The sequence below is a fragment of the Apodemus sylvaticus genome, chromosome 20, assembly GCF_947179515.1.
Source record: "Apodemus sylvaticus chromosome 20, mApoSyl1.1, whole genome shotgun sequence".
Classification (NCBI taxonomy): domain Eukaryota; kingdom Metazoa; phylum Chordata; class Mammalia; order Rodentia; family Muridae; genus Apodemus; species Apodemus sylvaticus.
The window spans coordinates 56,301,379-56,324,026 of record NC_067491.1 but is presented as its reverse complement, the minus strand read 5'-3'; the positions used below and the strand labels follow the sequence as shown (position 1 = coordinate 56,324,026).

The 22,648-nt window shown below is 37.5% G+C and overlaps 1 protein-coding gene across 1 annotated transcript in view; it reads right to left on the bottom strand.

Moving 5' to 3' along the window:
* Window positions 1-21,906, bottom strand: part of LOC127670587 (vomeronasal type-2 receptor 116-like) — a 28,843-nt gene extending 6,937 nt beyond the window's left edge. Inside the window, exons 1-5 of the mRNA XM_052165085.1 lie at window positions 21,701-21,906; window positions 17,853-18,109; window positions 16,645-17,483; window positions 15,515-15,739; window positions 2,303-2,426 (exon numbers count right to left, since the gene is read on the bottom strand). Of these exons, the coding sequence (XP_052021045.1) occupies window positions 2,303-2,426; window positions 15,515-15,739; window positions 16,645-17,483; window positions 17,853-18,109; window positions 21,701-21,906 (1,651 nt within the window). The remainder of the gene's footprint in view (window positions 1-2,302; window positions 2,427-15,514; window positions 15,740-16,644; window positions 17,484-17,852; window positions 18,110-21,700) is intronic.
* Between the last annotated feature and the right edge of the window lie 742 nt (window positions 21,907-22,648).

Genomic DNA, 22,648 nt, shown 5'->3' with positions numbered 1-22,648 from the left:
ATTAGCATATCAAATGATTCCCAAAAAGGAAGAAGAAAACCCTGGTCCTGGAATGGCTTGATCCAGAATTGTAGGGGAATACCAGGAGAAAGAAATTGGAGGGGGTGATTGGGGAAATAGTGGAGGGAAGAGGGCTTATGGGACTTATGGAGAGGGGGGTGGGGAACCAGGAAACGGGAAAGCATTTGGAATGTAAACAAAGAATATAGAAAATTTTTTTAAAAAGTAAGATACAGCAAACTAGTAGACAACATCAAACTAAATGGAGAGAAACTTGAAGCAATACCACTACAATCAGGGACTAGCTGCCCTCTCTCTTCATATCTATTCAATATAGTGCTTGAGGTTCTAGCTAGAGCAATTGGGAAACAAAAAGAGGTCAAACAGATACGGATTGGAAAGGAAGAAGTCAAACTATTACTATTTGCAGATGATAGGATAGTATGCTTAAGTGACCCCAAAAACTTTATCAGAGAAATCCTACAGCTGATAAGCAACTTCAGCAAAGTGACCAGATATAAAATTAACTTAAGCAAATCAGTAGCCCGCCTATCCTCAAAGGATAAACAGGCTGAGAAAGAAACGACACCCTTCACAATAGCCACAAACAATATAAAGTATCTTGGTGTGACTCTAACCAAACAAGTAAAAGATCTGAATGCCAGGAACTTCAAGTCTCTGAAAAAATAAATCAAAGAAGACCTCAGAAGATGGAAAAATATCCCATGCTCATGGATTGGCAAGATTAATGAAGTAAAAATGGCCATTGTGCCAAAAGCAATATAAAAATTTAATGCAATCCCCATCAAAATCCCAACTCAATTCTTCATAGAGTTAGAAAGACCAATTTGCAAATTCATCTGGAATAATAAAAAACCCAAGATAGCTAAAACTATTCTTAACAGTAAAAGAACTTCAGGGGAATCAGTATCTTAGACACTAAGCAGTACTACAGAGCAATAATATTAAAAACTGCATGGTATTGGTTCAGTGACAGGCAGGTAGATCAATAGAATAGAACTGAAGACCCAGAAATAAACCCGCACACCTACAGTCACTTGATCTTTGACAAAGAAGTTAAAATCATCCAGTGGAAAAGAGATAGTCTTTTCAACAAATGGTGCTGGTTCAACTGATGGTCAGCATATAGAAGAAAGCAAATCCATCCATTCTTATCTCTTTGTACTGAATTTATTCTTAATTAATGTATATACAGTGTATCTCTTGTCCTTTTGCTACTAATCTTAGAATATAGGGGACATATATAACAGTTAGAAGCAAGGCTAATAGTGCTGAATAGAGAAATAGAATGGGATGTAATTGCCTTTCAACTAAAATATACTTAGGAGAATATTATGTATATGTGGTATGCATAAAAGTGTATCCATGATTGCATGATTGTACGTGTGAGTGATTTTTGCATGTCAAAATCAGAATACATACATTTTTGTATATTTTTGATATTAAGAAGACAGTCATCAAATCAGATGTATTTCCTCACTTTCCACTATTTGAGGTAAAGTCTTCTATTGTTCTCAACTACATATTCCAAGCTATATGTCAAGCAACAAAATACATATTACAAATCTTTCCTCTATCTCTCAGTAGGCCAAAGAATAACACTAACACATCTTTGTGTGAATTTTTGGGTTTTGCACTCTTACCCTAATTCTGTCATAGTAAGTACTTCTTTTCTACAAGCAAGTTCATAACTTAAATACATTTCATTAAATAATAACAAGAGCTGGAGGCTCTGGCCTCTCTCAGGAACCAATGTGGTTTTCAGGATAACAAGACTGTGTACTGATCATGTTGTCAATTTAAATTGTACATAGGATCCTATGTATAGCAATAGTATGTACAAATGTTTCTGACAGAATAACAGCTAAAATATTCCCATTAAATATTCTGTGGACTGCCAGGCGGTGGTGGCGCACGCCTGTAATCCTAGCACTCTGGGAGGCAGAGGCAGGTGAATTTCTGAGTTCGATGCCAGCCTGGTCTACAAAGTGAGTTCCAGGATAGCCAGGGCTATACAGAGAAACCCTGTTTCAAAAAAATCAAATCCAAAAAAAAATATTCTGTGGAAAATATAAATTATGTAACCATGATAATATGAACAAAATATGTGTTTATGGAAGACAGCGCATGTTCATTTCAGGCTTCAGAATATGTTTGATTTAAGTAAAACAGTTATATTGAAACACATGTCTTATGTCTCCAGTTTCCTTTCAGACTCATTTAAATTTCTATTTTGTAAAAGACAAGATATCAACAAATTCTTCTACACACAAACTCATACCTGTCTCATTGGAAACCTCATTCTCTGAGCACTGAACACAATCAAAGCAGCAGTCTGCTGTCTGTTCCTGATGAAATCTTCTGAATCCAGGATTACAGATCACACTGCATGTAGAGGTGGGAACCTGATGTAAATAAAGTATGTAGAGATAACTGTGATGGCTTGAGATGTTTGTCCCTGGGAATGGCACTATTAGAAGGTGTGGCCTTGTGGGAGTAGGTGTGACATTGCTGGAGGAAGTGTGTCATTATGGGCATGGGCTTTAAGACCCTCATCCTAGATCCCATGAACCAGTCTTCTTCTGTTTGCCTTCGGAACAAGATGTAAAACTCGTGGCTCTTCCTATGTCATGCCTGACTGGATGCTGCCATGCTTCCCCCTTGGTAATAATGGGCTGAACCTCTGAACCTGTAAGTCAACCCAACTTAAAGGTTTTTCCCATAAGAGGTGCCTTGGCCATGGTGTTGTCCACAGCATCAAAACCATAACTAAGACAGTAACAATTGTGTGATGATACTCTTCTATGTTCATGCATTATTTGCCAAATTAGGGTATCTGAGCATTCAAATTAGGGTATCTGAGCATTTCATATAAACCTGCAATTAAATTAAAGGCCATAAAATATTTGGACGTATTTTCATATTCTAACTGTAAATGTTTGGATAAAGAGATTAAAATTTATTTCTTCTTAAATTTAAGTGATCCACACAAACTATGTAGTAGAAAATTTTTGTTTTGAAAAGTTTAGAAATCAAAAAGGGAAAAAAAGAACATTTAGTGAATAAAATTGGGATGAAATAGTGAAGGCTTATTCAATGTATATGCTCATAGAAGGTGGCTAGAGACTCTTAGAGACATAATAAAATTAAAGTTACAATGAAAGGCTAAGATAGACAAAAATGTTTCACTAAAAAAATTACATGGTGGCCCCATCTTCCTTCTGGTCCACACCTCTACTTGCAATCAGGATTGGCACCATTCTCCCCAGCCCACAGCTCTGCCTGTCTCTCAGGAGGTCTGCTCTCACAGGGAACAGCCAGGTGAGACACCCATACCCCAGTCCTCTGCCTGCTAGGATCCCAGCAAACCCAGATCTCTTATGCCTGCTCCATCTTCTCAGAGCTCCATCTTTTTGCTGGCCCATACTTCTACCTGCAGTCTTGAACTAATACCTTGCTGCCTAGCCCAGAGCTCTGCCTGGGAGTCCTGCTCTCACGTAAGAAAACCAACTCCATCTTTTAGTCTACAGTGCTACCTGCAAACTAAGATCTACACTCACAACCAAGCCAACAGCTCTCCTTGTGTTTGGGTGGCCTGCTTCTACCCAAGACTATAAATCCCAGCAGGTAACTACTCCCAGTGGGACTACAGGGCCAGTCAACCCCAGTGACAACCAGATGACTGAAGGTAAGAGCAAGAATAAAATTAACACAAACCAGTGCATCAACAGAACCCAGATCTCCTTCCATAGCCAATTGCTTTTTATCCTAATAAATCAGAATCACAAAAAGATAACATTAAATAAAATATTAGGAAGATTATAGAGGCTTTTAAAGGGCGGATAAATAAACCCCTTACAAAAATAAAGGGAAATGGAATCCAATCTGTGGAAGAAATGAATAAAACTGCTCAAGACCTAAAAACAGAAATGGAAGCAATAGGGACAGCCAGAATGGACACAACCCTGGAAATGCAAAACCTAGGGAAGAGAACAATAATCATAGGCCCCAGAGTCAACAACACAATATAAGACCTGGAAGAGAGAATCGCAGGTATAAACAATTCAATAGAAGAAAATGATGCATACAAACAAAACTCCAAAAGTAAAACATTCCTAACTCAAAATATCCAGGAACTCTGGGACACTATGAAAAGACCAAGCCTAAGAATAATAGGAATATAATAGGGTAAAAATTCCCAGTTCAAAGGCATATAAAATATTTTCAAAAATCATAAAAGAAAACACCCCTAAACTGAAAAAAGTGAAGGCTATAAACATACAAGAAACTTACAGAACACAAAATAGTTTGGACCAAAAAAGGAAACTCTTCAACCACATAATAACTAAAACATAAAATGTTCAGAATAAAGAGGGTATATTCAAAATAGCAAGGAAAAAGGAAATGTAACATATGAAGGTAAAACTATTAGAATTACACCAGACTTCTCACCCGAGACTCTAAAAATCCTAAACAGATGTCTTGAAGACCCTAAGAGACCACAGATGTCTCAGACTACTATACCCTGTAAAACTTTCAATCACCATGGATGGAGAAATGAAGATATTATTTGACGAAACCAAATGTAAGCAATTATCATTCTAATAACTCAACTGAACAGAGAATGATAAAAAGAAAACACAAACACAAGAAAGTAATTACACCAAAGAAACCCAAAATATTAATCACTTTAAGGCAAAAAAAAGAGAAAGAAATCACATGCACCCATTACCACCATAAACATCAAAATAACAGGAACTAGCAATCATTGGTCATTAATATCTCTCAACATCAATGGAAGAAATTCACTAATAAAAAATAGGTTAACCTAGAAAACTGGAATACCCAAAACATAATCCACACATCAAATGAGATACAAGAAGAAGGGAGGAGTGGCCCCTGGTTCTGGAAAGACTCAGTGAAACAGTATTCAGCAAAACCTGAACGGGGAAGTGGGAAGGGGTGGGAGGGAGGACAGGGGAAGAGAAGGGGGCTTACGGGACTATCGGGGAGTGGGGGGGCTAGAAAAGGGGAAATCATTTGAAATGTAAATAAATTATATCGAATAAAAAAAAAGAAAAAAATAGGTTAAACAGAATAGATATGTAAACAGTATACACCATAGTGCTGTATACAAGAAACATACTTTAGGAACAAAGAAAAATTCTAACAAAGGACTCCTAAACCTGATAAACAACTTCAGCAAAGTGGCTGGATATAAAATTAACTCAAACAAATCAGTAACCTTCCTTTACTCAAAGGATGAACAGACTGAGAAAGAAATTAGGGAAATGATACCCTTCTCAATAGCCACAAACAATATAAAGTATCTTGGTGTGACTCTAACCAAACAAGTGAAAGATCTGTATTACAGGAACTTCAACTCTTTGAAGAAAAAAATTGAAGAAGACATCAGAAGATGGAAAAATCTTCCATGCTCTTGAATTGGCAGGATTAATATAGTAATGATGAGAAGCGTGTACTAAAAGGAGCATGCCATGCCTATCTCCAGAAGGGCCCTGCCAGAGCCTTACACATACAGAGGCTACCTGTATATAACTAGCAACCAACTATTGGACTGAGCTTGGGGTTCCCAACGGAGGATCTGGAGGGAGGTCCGGAGGAGCTGAAGGGGTATATAGCCCCATGGAAAGAACAATGACTTCAGACACCCAGACATCCCAAGACTCCCAGGGATTGAAGCATCAACCAAGGGGCACAGATAGTTCCAGCCAAAAATGTGTCAGAGGAATGCCTTCGTGAGCATTAATGGGAGTGGTCTTTGGTAAGGTAAAGGCTCAATAGAGGCCCCAGTAAAGGGAAACTGATGGGGGGATTTGGGGGAGGAGAGAGTGTGTCAGGTAGAGGGACATATAATGTAGTCAGGGGGTGGGAGGAGGAGTAGGGAATCAGTGGGGAGGGGGGCTTTTGGGAGGGTGGAAATTGGGAAAGGTTTTAAAATTGGCAATGTAAATGAATATACTCAATTAAAAAATTCTCAAATTCATTTGGAATAACAAAAAACCCAGGATAGCTAAAAGTATTCTCAACAACAAAAGAAATTCTGGGGGAATCAGTATTCCTGACCTCAAACAATATTACCGAGCAATAGTGTTAAAAAACTGCATGGTATTTGTACAGTGATAGGCAGGCAGATCAATGGAACAGGATTGAAGATCCAGAAATGAACCCACACACCTATGGCCACTTGATCCTCAACAAAGGGGCTGAAAACATCCAATGGAAAAAAGATAGCCTTTTCAACAAATGGTGCTGGTTCAACTGGAGGTCAGCATGCAGAAGAATGCGAATTTATCCATCCTTGTCTCCTTGTACTAAGTTCAACTCCAAATGGATCAAGGACCTACATATAAAGCCAAACACTCTGAAGCTAATAGAAAAGAAAAAGAAACCCTTGAGGACATCGGTACAGGGGGAAAGTTCCTGAACAGAACACCAATAGCTTATGCTCTGATCAAGAATTGACAAATGGGACCTCATAAAATTACAAAGATTCTGTAAAGCAAAGGACACCATCAAAAGGACAAATCGGCAACCAACAAATTGGGAAAAGATCTTCACCAACCCTACATCATATACAGGGCTAATATCCAATATATACAAAGAACTCAAGAAGTAAGACCCCAGAAAACCAGATAACCCTATTTAAAAATGGGGTACAGAGTTAAACAAAGAATTCTCACCTGAAGAACTTCAGATGGCGGAGAAACATCTTAAAAAATGCTCAACTTCACTAGTCATCAGGGAAATGAAAATCAAAACAACCCTGAGATTTCACCTTACACCAGTCAGAATGGCTAAGAGTAAAAACTCAGGAGACAGCAGATGTTGGCGAGGATGTGGAGAAAGAGGAACACTCCTCCACTGCTGGTGGGGTTGCAAATTAGCACAACCACTCTGGAAATCAGTCTGGCAGTCCCTCAGAAAACTGGGCATGTCACTTCTGAAAGATCCTGCTATACCACTCCTGGGCATATACCCAGAGGATTCCCCAGCATATAATAAAGACAAATGCTCCATTGTGTTCATAGCAGCCTTATTTATAATAGCCAGAAGCTGGAAAGAACCCAGATGCCCCTCAAAGGAGGAATGGATGCAAAAAAAAAAAATGTGGTATATCTGCACAATGTAGTACTATTCAGCCATTAGTACTACAACAATGAATTCACAAAATTTTTAGGCAAATGGTTTGATCTGGAAAATATCATCCTAAGTGAGGTAACCCAATCACAAAAGAATACACATGGAATGCAATCTCTGATAAGTGGATATTAATTAGCCCAGAAGCCCTGAATACCCAAGGCACAAATTGCATAACAAATGACTCCCATGAAGAAGTATGGAGAGGGACCTGATCCTGGAAAGGATTGATTTAGCATTGGAAGGGAATATAAGGACAGAGAAAAAGGAGGGAGGTGATTGGAGAAGGGATGGAGAGAAAAAGTTTTATGGGACATATGGGGAGGGAGGATCCGGGAAAGAGAAAATCATTTGGAATGTAAACAAAGAATATAGAAAATAAAAAAAAGAAATGTTCAACATTCTTAATCATGAGGGAAATGCAAAATTTTCCTCAGAAAATTGGAAATAGATCTTCCTTAAGACCCAGCTATACCACTCTTGAGAATATACCCAAAAAAAATTCCCCACCATGCCCCAGGGGTATGTGTTCCATGATGTCCTCAGCAGCCTTATTTGTGGTAGCCAGAAGCTGGAAACAACCTAGAAGTCTCATGACAGAAGAATGGATACAGAAAATGTGGTTCATTTACACAATGAAGTACTACTCAGCTATTAGGAACAAGGGCTTCCTGAATTTTGCAGGCAAATGGATGGAACTAGAAAATATCATCCTGAATGAGGTAACTCAGACACAAAATACATGCATGGTTTGTATTCACTAATAAGTGGATATTTTCTTAGTCAAAAAGAAGAAGAAGAAGAAGAAAAGTACAGAATATTTAAGATACGATGCACAAAACTCAAAAAGGTCAACAAGCTGAAGTCCCACTTGGGAGGGAGAACAAAGCAACCATAAGTGAAGAGGGAGGGAGGGACCTTGCAGCATAAGTGGACAGGGCAGGGGAGAGGGGGGAAGGGAACCTGATCTGACACTGAGGGAGGGAAAAGGACTGAAGTCCTGGGGCCCAGCAGAAAAATGGAAACAGGCAACCTCAGGAGATAGGAGGATGGGGAGACCTCCAGAATGCACCAGAGACCTGGGACGTGAGAGACTCACAGGAACTAAAGGAGAGTGACCCAGATGAAATGCCTGACAGTAGGGAGAGGGAACTTACACAGCCTAGCTCCAGCAGAAAGACAGGGCTTCAAATGAGGGAGAGGGAGGTCTTCTCACAGTCATAACTCTGACCCATAATTGTTCGGGTCTGAAAGAATTACAGGGATGGAAATGGAGAGGAACCTGAGGAAAAGAAGGTCCAGTGACAGGCTCAAAGTGGGATCCAGTGCATGGGGATGTCCTGAGGCCTGACACTATTACTGAAGCTAAGAGCATTCACAAAAAGTGACCTAGCACGACAGCACTCAGGAAGTGCCAACAAGCCTCTGAAAGAGTCAGGAGCAAATATTTACACCCAACCAATAAACAGAAGCAGCTGACACCTGCTCTTCAATTAGGGAAGGCTGAATGAACCTGAGAGTGACCCTGCAGGAGGACCAGCAATCTCAATTAATCTGGACCCCTAGGATCTCTGAAACACTGGACCACCAGACAGGCAGCATACACTAGCTGATATGAGGCCTCTGGGACACATATAATAGAGGACTGCCAGGTCTGTGCTCGTTCTGAGATGAGGCACCTAACCCTCAAGAACCTGGAGACCCCAGGGAGTTTAGCGGTCAGGTGTGGTAAGGGGTAGGGACATCCATGTGGAGACAGGCGGAGGGGAAGAGGTGTGGAATGTGGAACAGTCGGAGGGTGGACAGGGTTTTGATGGGTGGGGAATAAAATATGGAGTGGATAAAAATGACTAATAAAAAGGGAAGGAGGGAAGGAAGGAAGGAAGCCCAGGGCCAGGTATGTTTACTGCAGAATTCTCCCAGACCTTCACAGAAGATCTAATATTAACACTCCTCAAACTAGTCCACAAAATTGAAAGAGAAGGATCACTACCTAATTTATTCTCTGAAGACATGGTTACTCTAATACATAAACCAAAGACCCAACAAAGAAAATGAACTTAAGAACAATTTTGCTTATAAATATTGATTTGAAAATATTCAATAAAATTCTTTCAAAGAGAATCCAAAAACACATCAAAACAATCATCCACCATGATCAACTATGTTTCATCCCAGGCATGCACTGATGGTTCAATATACAGAAATCCATCAATGTAATCCACTAGATAAAATCAAAGAAAAAAATCACAGGATCATGTCATTAGATGCTGAAAAGGTCTTTGACAAAAACCAACACCCCATCATATTAAAAGTCTTGGAGAAATCAGGAATTCAAGGCACACATCTAAACATAATAAAAATCAGTACACACCAAACGAATAGGCAACATCAACATAAATGGAGAGAATATTTAAGCAATCTCACTAAAATCAGGAACAAGACATGGCTGCCAACTCTCTCCCTATTTATTCAATATAGTACTCAAAGTTCTAGCTAGAGCACTTAGACAACAAAAGTTAGTTAAGGGGATAAAACTTAGAGAGGAAAAAGTGAAGGTATTACTATTTGTATTATGTGATACATATGTGTGATATGGCAAAATACATAAGCAATGCCCAAAATTCCACCAGAGAAATTCTACAGCTCATAAACAACTTCAAAAAATGGCAGGACATAAAACTTACTCAAACAAATGACTAGACCTCCTTTACATAAATGATAAACAGACTGAGAAAGAAAGTATGGAAATGATATCCTTCACAGTAGCCACAAATAATATAAAATATGTTGGTGTAACTCTAACCAAGCAAGTGAAAGAACTATATGACAAGAATTTCAAGTGTCTCAAGGAAGAAATCAAAAAAGACCTCAGAAAATGGAAAGATTGCCCATGTTCATGGATCAGCAGGATCGTATGCTAAAATACCTTCTTACTAAAACAAATCTACAGATTCAATATAATCCCCATCAAAATCCTAACTCAATTATTCACAGAGATAGAAACAATTGTCAATTTCATACAGAATAACAAAAAAAAAACCAGGACAGTGAAAATAATTCTCAACAATAAAAGAACATCTGAGGGAATCACCATCCTTGACCTAAAGCTGTAATACAGAACTATGGTGATAAAGACCACATGGATTTGGTGGAGACAGACATGTGGATCGATGGAATAGAATCAAAGACCAAGAAATAAACTCAGACACCTGTTGATACTTGATCTTTGACAAAGGAGCCAAACCATATAGTGGGGAAAGGAAGCATCTTCAAAGAATGGCGCTGCTGGACTAAGTGGTGGTCTGCAAGTAAAAGAAAGCAAATTGAGCTATAATTATTTCCTTGTACAAAGGACAAGTTCCAGTAGAACAAGGACATGAACATAAAACCAGATACACTGAATCTAACAGAACAGATAGTGGGAACAGGCAAGCACACTGGCACAAAGGAACTTTTCCTGAACAGAACACCAATGACTCAGGCCTAAGATCAACAATTCTCTAATGGGACCTCATGAAATAGAAAAGCTTCTGTAAAGCGAATGACACTGTCAGTAGGAGAAAATGTTAGCCTGTTATGAAAAGCTCTTCCCTAATTCTACATCAGACAGAGGGATAATGTATAAAGAACTAGAAAAGTTAGACACCAACAAACAAATACCCCGATTAAAAATGGGGTACAGAGTTAAACAGAATTCTCAACTGAGAATCTCTAATGACCAAGAAGCACATGAAAATGTGCTCAACATCCTTAATTATTAGGGAAATGGAAACCAAAACGAAGATTCTCCCTTGCAACAATCAGAATGACTAAGACCGAAAACTCAGATGACAACAGATGCTGGCAAAGATGTGAAGGAGAAAAACTCCTTCCTTGCTACTGAGATTGCAAATTAATGCAACTGATATTGAAGTTAACCTCAAGGTACCCCCAAAAATTAAAAATAGTTCTACCTTAAGATTCAGCTATACCACTCCTAGGCATATACCCAAAAGATGCTTCACCATGTCACAAGAACACATGCTACACTATGTTGGTAGCATCCTTATTTATAATTACTAGAAGCTGGAAACAACCCAGATTTCCCTCAACCAAAGAGTTGATACAGAAAATGTGGTATATTTACACAATGGAATATTACTCAGCTATTAAAAATGAGGACTTCACAAATTTTGCAGGCAAATGAATGGAACTAGAAAATATCATCCTGAGTGAGGTAACCTAGACCCAAAAGGACATACATGGTATTTACTCACTGATGAGTGCATATTAGCCAAAATGTTCCAGGATTCAATTCACAGACCATATGAAGCTTAACAAGAAGGAAGGCTCAAGTGTGGATGCCTCAGTTCAACTTAGAAGGGGGAGCAAAATAATCATGGGAAGCAGAGGGATGAGGGATCTGGGTGGGAGGGGAATAGGCAGGGGGGAAATTGAGGACAGGGTCAGGTATACAGGGAGACAGGAGAGAAGTGCACAGGGCCAGGAGACTGCATAGAACTGTACAGGAGTGTGGGATGGGAGATGCGGTAAGCACTAGAAAGTCCCAGCCACCAGGGATGTGAGAGTATCCCAGGACACAGTGGAGATGACATTAGCCCAAATTCCCAACAGTGGGAAGATGGAACCTGCAGATACCACGTCCAGTGCATTGACAAGGCCCAGAATTGAGGAATTGGGCCACCACCAGCTCAAAATTTTTAATTCAGAACTGTTCCTGTCTAAAGGAAATGAAGGGACAAAAAATGAAAAAAAAAAAATGACTGAATGAAAGGCCATCCAGGAACCAGCCCAAGTGAGATCCATTACATGGGCAGGCACCAAACCCCAACACTATTGCTGATGCCATGATGTGCTTGCAGACAGGAGCTGGGCGTGGCTGTTCTCTGGAAGGGTCGACCAGCACCTGATTAAGACAGATGTAGAAACTTATAGCCAACCATTGTACTGAGCCAATGGAAGAGTTAGGGTAACGACTAATGGAGTAGAATGGGATTATAACCTCATAGGAAGAACATTAGTATCACTGGACACCTCAGAACTCTCAGGTACTAAGCCATTAATGAAAGAGTATATGTGGACTGGTCTATGACCCCACTACATATACAGCAGAAGACTGCCTTGTCTGTCCTCAGTGGGAGGGGATGCACTTGGTCCTATGGAGGCGTGAGGCCCCAGAAAAAAGGGATGCTAGAGGGATAGGTGGGAGTTGGTGGGGGAACACTCACTTAGAGGTGAACAGGAAGCAGTGTGGAGTTGGGTGCTTATGGAGGAGGGACTGGGAAGGGGACAACATTTGAAATCTAAATCAATAAAATAATAAAAAATAAAGAAAACATCAAAACAATTTTGTGTATGATATGTTTGCATGTTATATACTTGCAATATTAATATTTTGAAACTATATATTTTTGCAATTTTTAATGTATTATTTATTTTCAAATGATCACCTTTCCTGGTTTTCCATCCAAAATGCCCCTATCCCATTCCCTCTCCGCCAATTCTATGAGGGTGCTCACCAACCCACCTCACTGATATAGCATTCTCCTAAACTGGGGCATCAAGCCTTCACAAGACCAAGGGTCTCCCCTCCCACTGATGCCACATAAGGCCATCCTCTGCTACATATGCAGCTGGAGCTATGGGTTCCTCCATGTGTATGTACCCTTTGGTTGGTGATTTAGTCCCTGGGAGCTCTCAGGGGTCTGATTGGTTGATATTGTTGTTCTTCCTATGGGGTTGCAAACTCCTTCAGCTCCCTCATTCCTTCCCCTATCTCTTCCATTGGGGTTCCCATGCTCATTCTGATAGTTGGCTACAAGCCAACAACTGGAACAAAGGCTGACTCTAATGCTGCTGCCTATCTGTAGAATTAATTCCCAACAGAGCTGCCATGTCTGGCCTTAGTGGAAAAGAATGCACATAATTGTGCAGAAACTGGACACACCAGAGTGTGGGGGGTACCCAAGGGGTGCCCACCCTCTCAGAGAAGAAGGGAATGGAGAATGGAATGACAAACACTACTGTGAGGTGGGGACCAGGTGGGAGGTCAGAGATTGCCATGCAAAAATGTAAAATACAGACAGATATATAATTACAGATAATCTTGCTTAACAAGAAGAGCAATAGAGTGTGTACAAGAAAAGAGAAACTCAAATCATATGTAGAATATATTAGATTGCTATGGACCATAGAACCATGTAAGGATAGCTGGGAATGTAAAAATAGTTACCCATATATCCATCAGTGTGAAAATAGTTTAGGGTTATGTGGTTTGATGGCATCTTTTCTAGAGCTACAAACTGATAAGAAAAATAACTCTATGCATAGGAGTATATTTTTCATTTAAGAGACTTTATTCCTTAAATCGATCCTAGTTATTGAAAACTTAGCAACTAGTTCGAAAATTTCCTGTCAGTACTGTAGTCAGAGTTCTCTAGAGAAACAGAACTGAATATATTTGTTGTAATATATTAGATTATAATCATATGTATTATATTATTAATTGTATAAGACATAGCTAATTTATATCAGAGTAGTATAAATAATGTATATATTATATATAGTTGCATAGTATATAAATATTTTTAGTATATTGTGAAATATATTTACATTATATAAATATATAATATGCTGTGTATTATAATATATTGTTAAATACAATTTTATTCATATATATATATATATATATATATATATATATATATATATATATGTCCAAGGTTCATTTACTGTGCTGCTCCTGTATGATATTGATGCAGCCCATCTATTGCAGTTAGTTACCACGCTGAAACACAACCATTAGTTAAACCCAATGTTCAGAAACCTATAATAGACATTTGTCCATTCTTCTTCATCTATTTATTTACACAATCCAAACAAAAATAATACAAACATAAATATACTGCTCTCCCATAAATGTATCAGTAATATTGCTAATAAAGACATTTCAAAATTACAAAGCCATAATTTTATCATACTTTAAAAAACATTATTGGCAATTACTTCATAATATCAAATAACCAGCCCATGCTCTAGTTTCTCCAATCACCTCCAATGTATTTGCACAGCTGATTTGAGTCAGGGTCAGAGCCAAACCTGTACCTTATACTTCTAATATCTGTATGGACTCAAGGATACTTATTTTATACTTTGAGTTACAGAAATGCCTCTTTATTCTCTCCCTCCAAGTTTTCAAGCTTTGGCTGTTAAACATTTTCTTTTGTTTGTAGTTGGGTACTATTTAATTTTTACATAACCTCACTGTTATTTTACTAAATGTGTTTTACAAGTTTTACTTTCTGCCACCATACAGCACTCAAGATTCATTTTAAATATTGTGTGCGCTGGTCCTAAAATCAGTTCTTTCCCAAGCCAAGCTGGTTGATTCAAAATATTCCGGGCATGTTCATTGTCTCTGAGGTGCCATTGCTTCAAGGTCCCCACAGCTGATAAAGCAAGGAAGTGTTTGGGACACTAGAGAGATGGTTCAGTACTTAAGAGTACTTACTAGTCTTCCAGAGGACCTGAGTTAAGTTCCTCACATCTACATGGTGGCTCACAACCCTATGTAACTCCAGCTCCAGAGAACTTAACACCAGTGATTGCTACAGGAACAGGCACTCACATATATACACAGAGAAAGAAAGAAAGAAAGAAAGAAAGAAAGAAAGAAAGAAAGAAAGAAAGAAAGAAAGAAAGAAAGAAAGAAAGAAAGAAAGAAAGAAAGAAAGAAAGAAAGAAAGAAAGAAAGAAAGAAAGAAAGAAAGAAAGAAAGAAAGAAAGAAAGAAAGAAAGAAAGAAAGAAAGAAAGAAAGAAAGAAAGAAGAGAGAGAAAGAGAGAGAGACAAAGAAACAAAGAAACAAAGAGAAAGAAACATATGTTAAAAAACAGAAATAAAATATATTGGTTTATACTCTGATAATGTAATTACCAATAAATATAAAGAGTTACATTGTTGGAAAAATAAAATAAAAAATTACACAATATTCATGATTCAGTTATAAAGATATATGCACAGAATCACAAAATTTCAGTCTATAACTAGTTATAAATTTAAATAGGCTAAACATTTTATTATATTTTAATTTTTTATACATGTTTTTGCAGTCTGAGGTAAGTTGAAATTAAGTGTCCATGGAAGCCAGAGGCACTGGATCTCCAATATCTCCAATATCAGGGCTTACAGCAGTTTGTGAACAATCAAACATGGGTGCTTGACTCTGAAACAAGACATGAAGTTGTTCTCTACCTCTAGCCCATGACCCAATTCCAATTTTTTTTTTAAAATAAACATGCAGAAAAGAATAAAAATTATAGTGTACACACCGGTGTTTCTCCCATGGCCCACTTCAAGTCTTCAGATATGTGCAGTTGTTGACTCTTTGGGAAATGGGGGAAGTAACCTCCTATTTTCACTTTTAGTCCAAAGCCTTGAGGGAAATTCCAAATGTTGAAAATCTCATATTCTGCACACAGGTTTTCTCTTAGATTCATGTTCACCATTTCTCCGACGGGATTAGTAAATACCCTCTTCTTCAGCAATGAAGCAATCTAAATGAGATACATCATTAGATGATTACATATGCCAACCCACTAAGGCAAAATGACATGTTGAATGTCCAATAATTCATAATATATTACAGGAATGCAACAGTATTGAAGGTGTGCTACCTAGTGAAATACAAGATATCTCATGGGTAAAAACATATTTATACTTCATTTGTATTTCATGGCAGAAATTGACAGAACAAATGCTTACCAACTATTGAGTAACATAGTGACAGAGATGTGAACATTTATTACTTATATAAAAACAGCCAGATAGAAGCCATCAAATCGAAAAAGAGGGTGAGTTCTGGACGTTATTGAAAGGAAGACAGGTGCTTTTAAAATCATGTAAATACAGGACACATATAAAAAATAAATTTAATAAAAACAAAGTTTGTATAATTGTTTATTTTTTTATTCAATGTATTCTTTATTTACACATCAAATGGCTTATCCTTTTCTGGGTCCCTACTTCCCTCAAGTCCCATAAGCCCTCTTCCCTCCCACTGTTCCTCCATCTACTCTTCCCACTTCCCTGTTCTGGCATTTCCCTATACTGTTGTATTGAGTCTTTCCAGAACCAGGGGCCACTCCTCTGTTCCTTTTGGAAAAAAAGCTACTTGTCACTGAAAGATTTTATGATAAAAAATCCAGCTATTATTTCAAATATTAAATTAATTTGGCAAAAAATTGAGAAATATTCTAACAAAAGTAACTAATCTTCCTATAAAAATGTTGTCATATGCTGAATGTTAATATTGTCCAGTTTATATGGCCACAAAAAATTATGTTAGGGAGTTTTAATTTACAGAAATTCCAGTAATGAGAGGAGTCTCTGACAAATTTATAGCATCATTTCTGGAGCCATTTAAAAATAACAAAGTATGATAGAAAGTAAGATACTTTACCTTCTGACAATCAGAGAATATTCCAATGGATTCTTCTGTTTCCTGAGACTCTACTTGTTGAAGAATGGCTTCATGGTAAGTGTGGGCCACAGCATACACAGCATTGTATAAATTGTAACCTTCTTCACTCAGGACCATATCAAAATTATGCTGGGATAACCATTCCAATGAAGTGTTGAAAGAATAATGATTCATTGAGCTATAGTTGGTATTGGAACCTGAACAATTAAAAGAATTCCACTTCTGTCTCATTTGAGAAATATCTACTGGATATTTAGAAGTATTCATTGTTTCCATAAAGTTTCTAAATTTAGAAATCTCAACATGATGCTGTGCAAAAGTGACAGTGCCATGGAAGGCATCAAGGGTGAAATCTCTTTTACGTATGATGACATCCCATTGTGAGGTGGTGACCCAGATTCTCTGTACACCTAAATATACCCATCTTCTGAAGCTGGCTTCTAGGGTAGACCCCATTTCACCATAAATGATAACAACCTTTGCTGAAGATGTCATGATTCGAGTATCATATATTCCAGCCCTGGTCATGTATGTCTGCATGCTATCAGGGATCACATTCACAAAGGCTAAACAGACTCCATTTCTATGCATCTCTTCTCTTAAATCCGAGAGAAACTGAGTTCCCTGGTCATTATCCAAAATGAGCAACCCTATCCAGTTCCATGTAAAATAAACCATTAAAGAAACCATGGCATGAGGTAAACATGTATCCTTGTGTGCTATCTGGTAGACATGGGGAAATCGGACATTGTCACTCAGGATAGGATGAAATGGTCCAAAGAAAATCTGAAGGATGAAGAACAGAGGAATCAATGTGAGTAATATGATTGGCTGGAAGTCCATTCTCAGCTATGAGTTGTGTTACTTACCTTCCAGAACTCCTACAAAGGACAATAAGTTTACCCTGTAAATGTTCTGTATTATACTTATTGACTTCTATAATACTTATGACAATCTGAATGTTCAGCAAAACTTTGCTTATTTTTCCAGTTCATTCATTCTTGTGATATAAGGAAATGTTACTTTCCTGTCAATATCTGATTCCTTAATACTTTAGAATATAAAGATCACCACATCTAAACTCCTGCTGCCCCTTCATTCTCTGTGGGAACCTGAGATTGGCAAAGACTAACTGTTAACTCTTCCTTTCCCAGAGAGCCTCACCTTTGGATAACTGGTAGCAATTTCCAGTTTTGAAGACATAGTCCATGATGGTCCTGTAAGTCCTATATCACATGAAGTCAATATACACTCATAATTTGGAAATTTTTGATTATTGTTTTGTGGTAAAATTAGTTCATCAATTATTTTCAATGTATCAAAACACATGCCAATAGGGAAGGTAAATATCAAAGACATGTTGGGTAAAAGGTAGGAGTTCCTGTTAATCTCATCAGTAGCAAAAAGCAGTATGAGAATAAACTCATATTTCCATGATGGTATTCTAAAAGAAATCACAGTAGCATGTAAAATGTTGCCCAGATGAAATATTAAAATCAATTGAAGTAATATTTATAATATGTCCCCTATATATTTCTGTTTAAAATCTATCTATCCTAATATAAAGGTATAGAAGAAGAGATCTTTAAAGCTGAAATTATTTTCAGAATTCATCAAAATAGATCACTCTTATGAGATATTTTAACTTAGTGAAAATTCATAAAGTACTTGTTTGATCTCTGAATTCCATCCATGAACTAGAACACAACACAAGACAGTTTGCTATATATTTGTCTTTCAATTCTCATTTTAGAAAAACATAAAAAAGTGACTTGAACAACAGCTGTCTTTTTTCAGAGATTAGTTTGATCATATATTCAACAAACTGCAATATAAATCTCCATTCATATGAAAAGATGTGTAACTAGTCATGAGAATTTTGTAGCCAACAAGATTTATTGGTTATGTAAGCTGAAATTCTGACTGGGTATGTATATATTTAAGAGTTGTTTCAAACGAGGGTTTAGCACTATACATTACTAGTGCATTTGGTCTTTTTAATTTTCTCCTGTCTGCAACTGAAATTTTCAAGGAATCTCCATCTATCAAAACTGATTTGTATTACTTTGGAAAAATTCCAAAGCCTATTCCTTCTTTCCTGTTAACAAAAACATAGAGCCTCTCTTCCAAACACCATATCCTTAATTCAGCAATCTGATATCACAAAAAGAATGGATTGATTCAGTCCAGCAGTTCTCCCTCATACACACACACACACACACACACACACACATACACACACACCATTTTTAAGGTCTGAGCTATTTTGTCTAATCTAAAAGGAAGTACACCATACTATTATAATCATTTGGCTTATGAGTGCCTTTATTTTGATAATATAAAACAATTAATATGATTTATTGAGACACGGTTACTTTCCATAGGCCATTCTGACTTGAATTCTGTAGGTTAGGCAAGTCTGGAACTTACAAGGAACCTACATATCCCTACTTTTGTCTCCCAGGTATTCAGATCAAAGGCCTGAATTTATTTCCTTATTTATTTATTATCTATATATGCTTCAAAATATTTATATCAATTTCCATTTCTTTCATCCTTCTTTGGAAATTAAAATCTATTCAAAATCTATTTAAATGAAGATCCTACAACCCTGAGATTTCACCTTACACCAGTTAGAATGACTAAGATTAAAAACTCAGGAAACAGCAGGTTTGACAAGGATGTGGAGAAAGAGGAGCACTCCGCCACTGCTTATGGAAATGCAAGTTGGTACAACCAGTCTGGAAATCAGTCTGGCTGTTCCTCAGAGAACTGGGCATAACACTTTGGAAAAACTCTGCAATACCACTCCTGAGCATATACCCAGAGGATTCCCCAGCATGCAATAAGGACACATGTTCCACTATGTTCATAGAAGCCCTATTTATAATAGCCAGAAGCTGGAAAGAACCCAGAGGTCCCTCAATGGAGGAATGGATACAAAAATGTGGTATATTTACACAATGGAATACTACTCAGCAATTAAAAACAATGAATTCATGAAATTCTTAGGCAAATGGTTGGATCTGGAAAATATCATCCTACGTGAGGTAACCCAGTCACAAAAGAACACACATGGAATACATTCACTGATAAGTGGATATTAACTCAGGAACTCTGAATAACCAAGACATAATTCACATATCAAATGACTCCCAAGAAGAAGGAAGGAGAAGTCCCAGATCCTGAAAAGGCTTGATCCAGCACTGTAGGGGAGCACCAGGACAGAGAAGTAGGAGGGGGGTGATAGGAGAATGGGAAGATGGAAAAGGGCTTAGGGAACTTATGGAGAGGGGGAACATGGAAGGGGAAAATCATTCGGAATATAAACATAGAATATAGAAAATTTTTTTAAAAAATTAAAAAAGAAATACTGTTTAGTCTTGCCCAACCAGTGATAAAATCTTTAATAAAATATGCTAAAAAAAAAAAAAAACAAAAGAATTGTAAGAATACAAAATCTACCAGGTAAAAGAATTGAACAAAACAATCCATAATCTAAAAATGGAAATAGAAACAATAAAGAAATGCAAGCATCACCAACAGAATACAAGAGATAGAAGAGAGAATCTCAGGCACAGAAGATACCATAGAAAACATGGGTACAGCAGTCAAAGAAAATGCAAAATGACAAAAGCTCTTAACCCAAAGCATCCAGGAAATACAGGACACAATGAGAAGACCAAACCTATGGATAATAGCTATAGAAGAGAGTGGAGACTCCCAATTTGAAGGACGAGTAAATATCTTCAACAAAATTATAGAAGAAAACTTCCCTAGCCGGAAGAAAGAGATTCGCATAAACATAAAAGAAGCCTATGGAACTCCAAATAGATTGGACCAGAAAATAACTTCCTCTTTTAACATAATATTAAAAACACCAAATGCACATAAAAAGGAAAGAATATTAAAAGCAGTAGGGGGGAAAGGTCAAGTAACATATAAAAGCAGTCCTATCAGAATTATACCTGACTTCTGACCAGAGACTCTGAACGCCAGAAGATGTTGGACAGATCTCATACAGACCCTCAGAGAACACAAATGCCAGACCAATCTACTTTGCACTGCAAAAATCTCAATTACCATAGATGATGAAACAAAAATATTCCATGACAAAACCAAATTTACACAATATCTTTCCACAAATCCAGGCCTTCAAAGAATAATAGATGGAAAACACCAACACAAGGAGGGAAACTACACCCTAGATAAAGCAAAAAAGTAAGATTATTTCAACAAAGCTGGGTGGTAGTGGCACACGCCTGTAATCCCAGCACTTGGGAGGCAGAAGCAGGTGGATTGCTGAGTTCGAGGCCAGCCTGGTCTACAGAGTGAGTTCAAGGACAGCCAAGGGTATTCAGAGAAACCCTGTCTCAAAAAAAAAATAATAACAACAAAAATATTCTGTCAACAAACCCAAAAAAGATAACCACACAAATTTTTAAAATAACATCAAAAATATCAGGAAGTAACAATCACTGTTCCTTGATATCTATTAACATCAATGGACTAATTCGCCAATAAAAAGAAAATCAGTAAAATCAGGAACAAGACAATGCTTCTCACTTCCATCATATTTATGCAATTTGGAACTTGAAGTTTAGCTAGAGAAATAAGACAATAAATCAAGGACATACATAATGGAAAGAAATAAGTCAAAATATCTCTATTTGCAGATGATACGATAGTTTATATAAGTGACTCAAAAAATACAATTAGGGAATCCTTGCCAGAAACGTGAAGATACTGTGATGCAGGCTCTTTATACTAATCTCGTGCCAGTGGTGTGGATTCTGTTTTCATGTCAGATCATCAGACACTGTGCAATGACAACACTCAGCATAAGGAGATTCATGAGGAGACAGTCTCTCTTATCTTATATCTCAGTGAACTGCAGTCTAACATAACAAATACACACAATGAAATGCATTTGAAAATATTAAATTAATAATTTTAAAATGAGAACAGAGAGAAGAACATGACAGTTTTCATATTCTTGACATTTATGGAGGAAATGGAGAAGCTAATGATTTACCTAAAACCAAGGAGAACTTTATAAAAATTTTCCTCTATAAATTCCGGAGACAGGAAAAGAAAAAAATAACAGTCAGTTCTCATATCTCCATCATCATCTTCATTGTACTTTATTCTCCAAAAGCAGCTGATGTCTGTCAAACCGCACAAGATGAGAGAAAGCTTCAGAAGCAATAAGAATATAATCAGAGCACACTGCTCCCTCATGTCTTCAATTATCTAAGACCGAGCAGAGGTGAAAACAGTTCCTCGTGCAGACAAACATAACACACACACCTATGTGCCTCTTTTATGACTGTGAATGACTGGGTGGAGGAGAGTACATTTATATCCCCTAGTTCCCTTATACAATATTGTGTCATACTCCCTAGATACATCTGAACTATTCTGGCCTCGGGATCTGGATATGAGGTCTGCAGTATTTTTCAAGACTAGTAAGAAAACATGTTATGAAGGCAATGCACTCCAGCCCTGGGTGCCATAATTTCTTCCATGTCCATGACGTGAATGCCCCAAGGACAATATTCTCTTAAGCAACTTTGGTCCCCAGCCTGTGTCAACATCCATTTGCATGAATACCATTTTCAAAGATTCTAGTAGATTTCATTACAGTTTCCACAACAAAAAGAGGGGTGAGAAGGCCACCATGAAATTTCCAGAAAATTCATGACTTAGAGTGACTCAACAGCCACCCAGTCCAATACCCATACTGATATAGACATTCACAATAAATTGAGTTCAGAAAACTTGATCACTCTGTCATTTAATTCCTATGTTTAGTGTCTTCTAATGAAATATTTATTTATCCAGAACTGGGATTTCCTCCAGACTTGTTTCTATTGCTGTGTAATACCTAGATTTCATATCTAGTTTCCATATACAGTCTCTTCTTTAAAAAAAAAAAACTTTGCCTCTAAAAAGAAACTTTGTTTGGTTAGAGTGTAGAAAA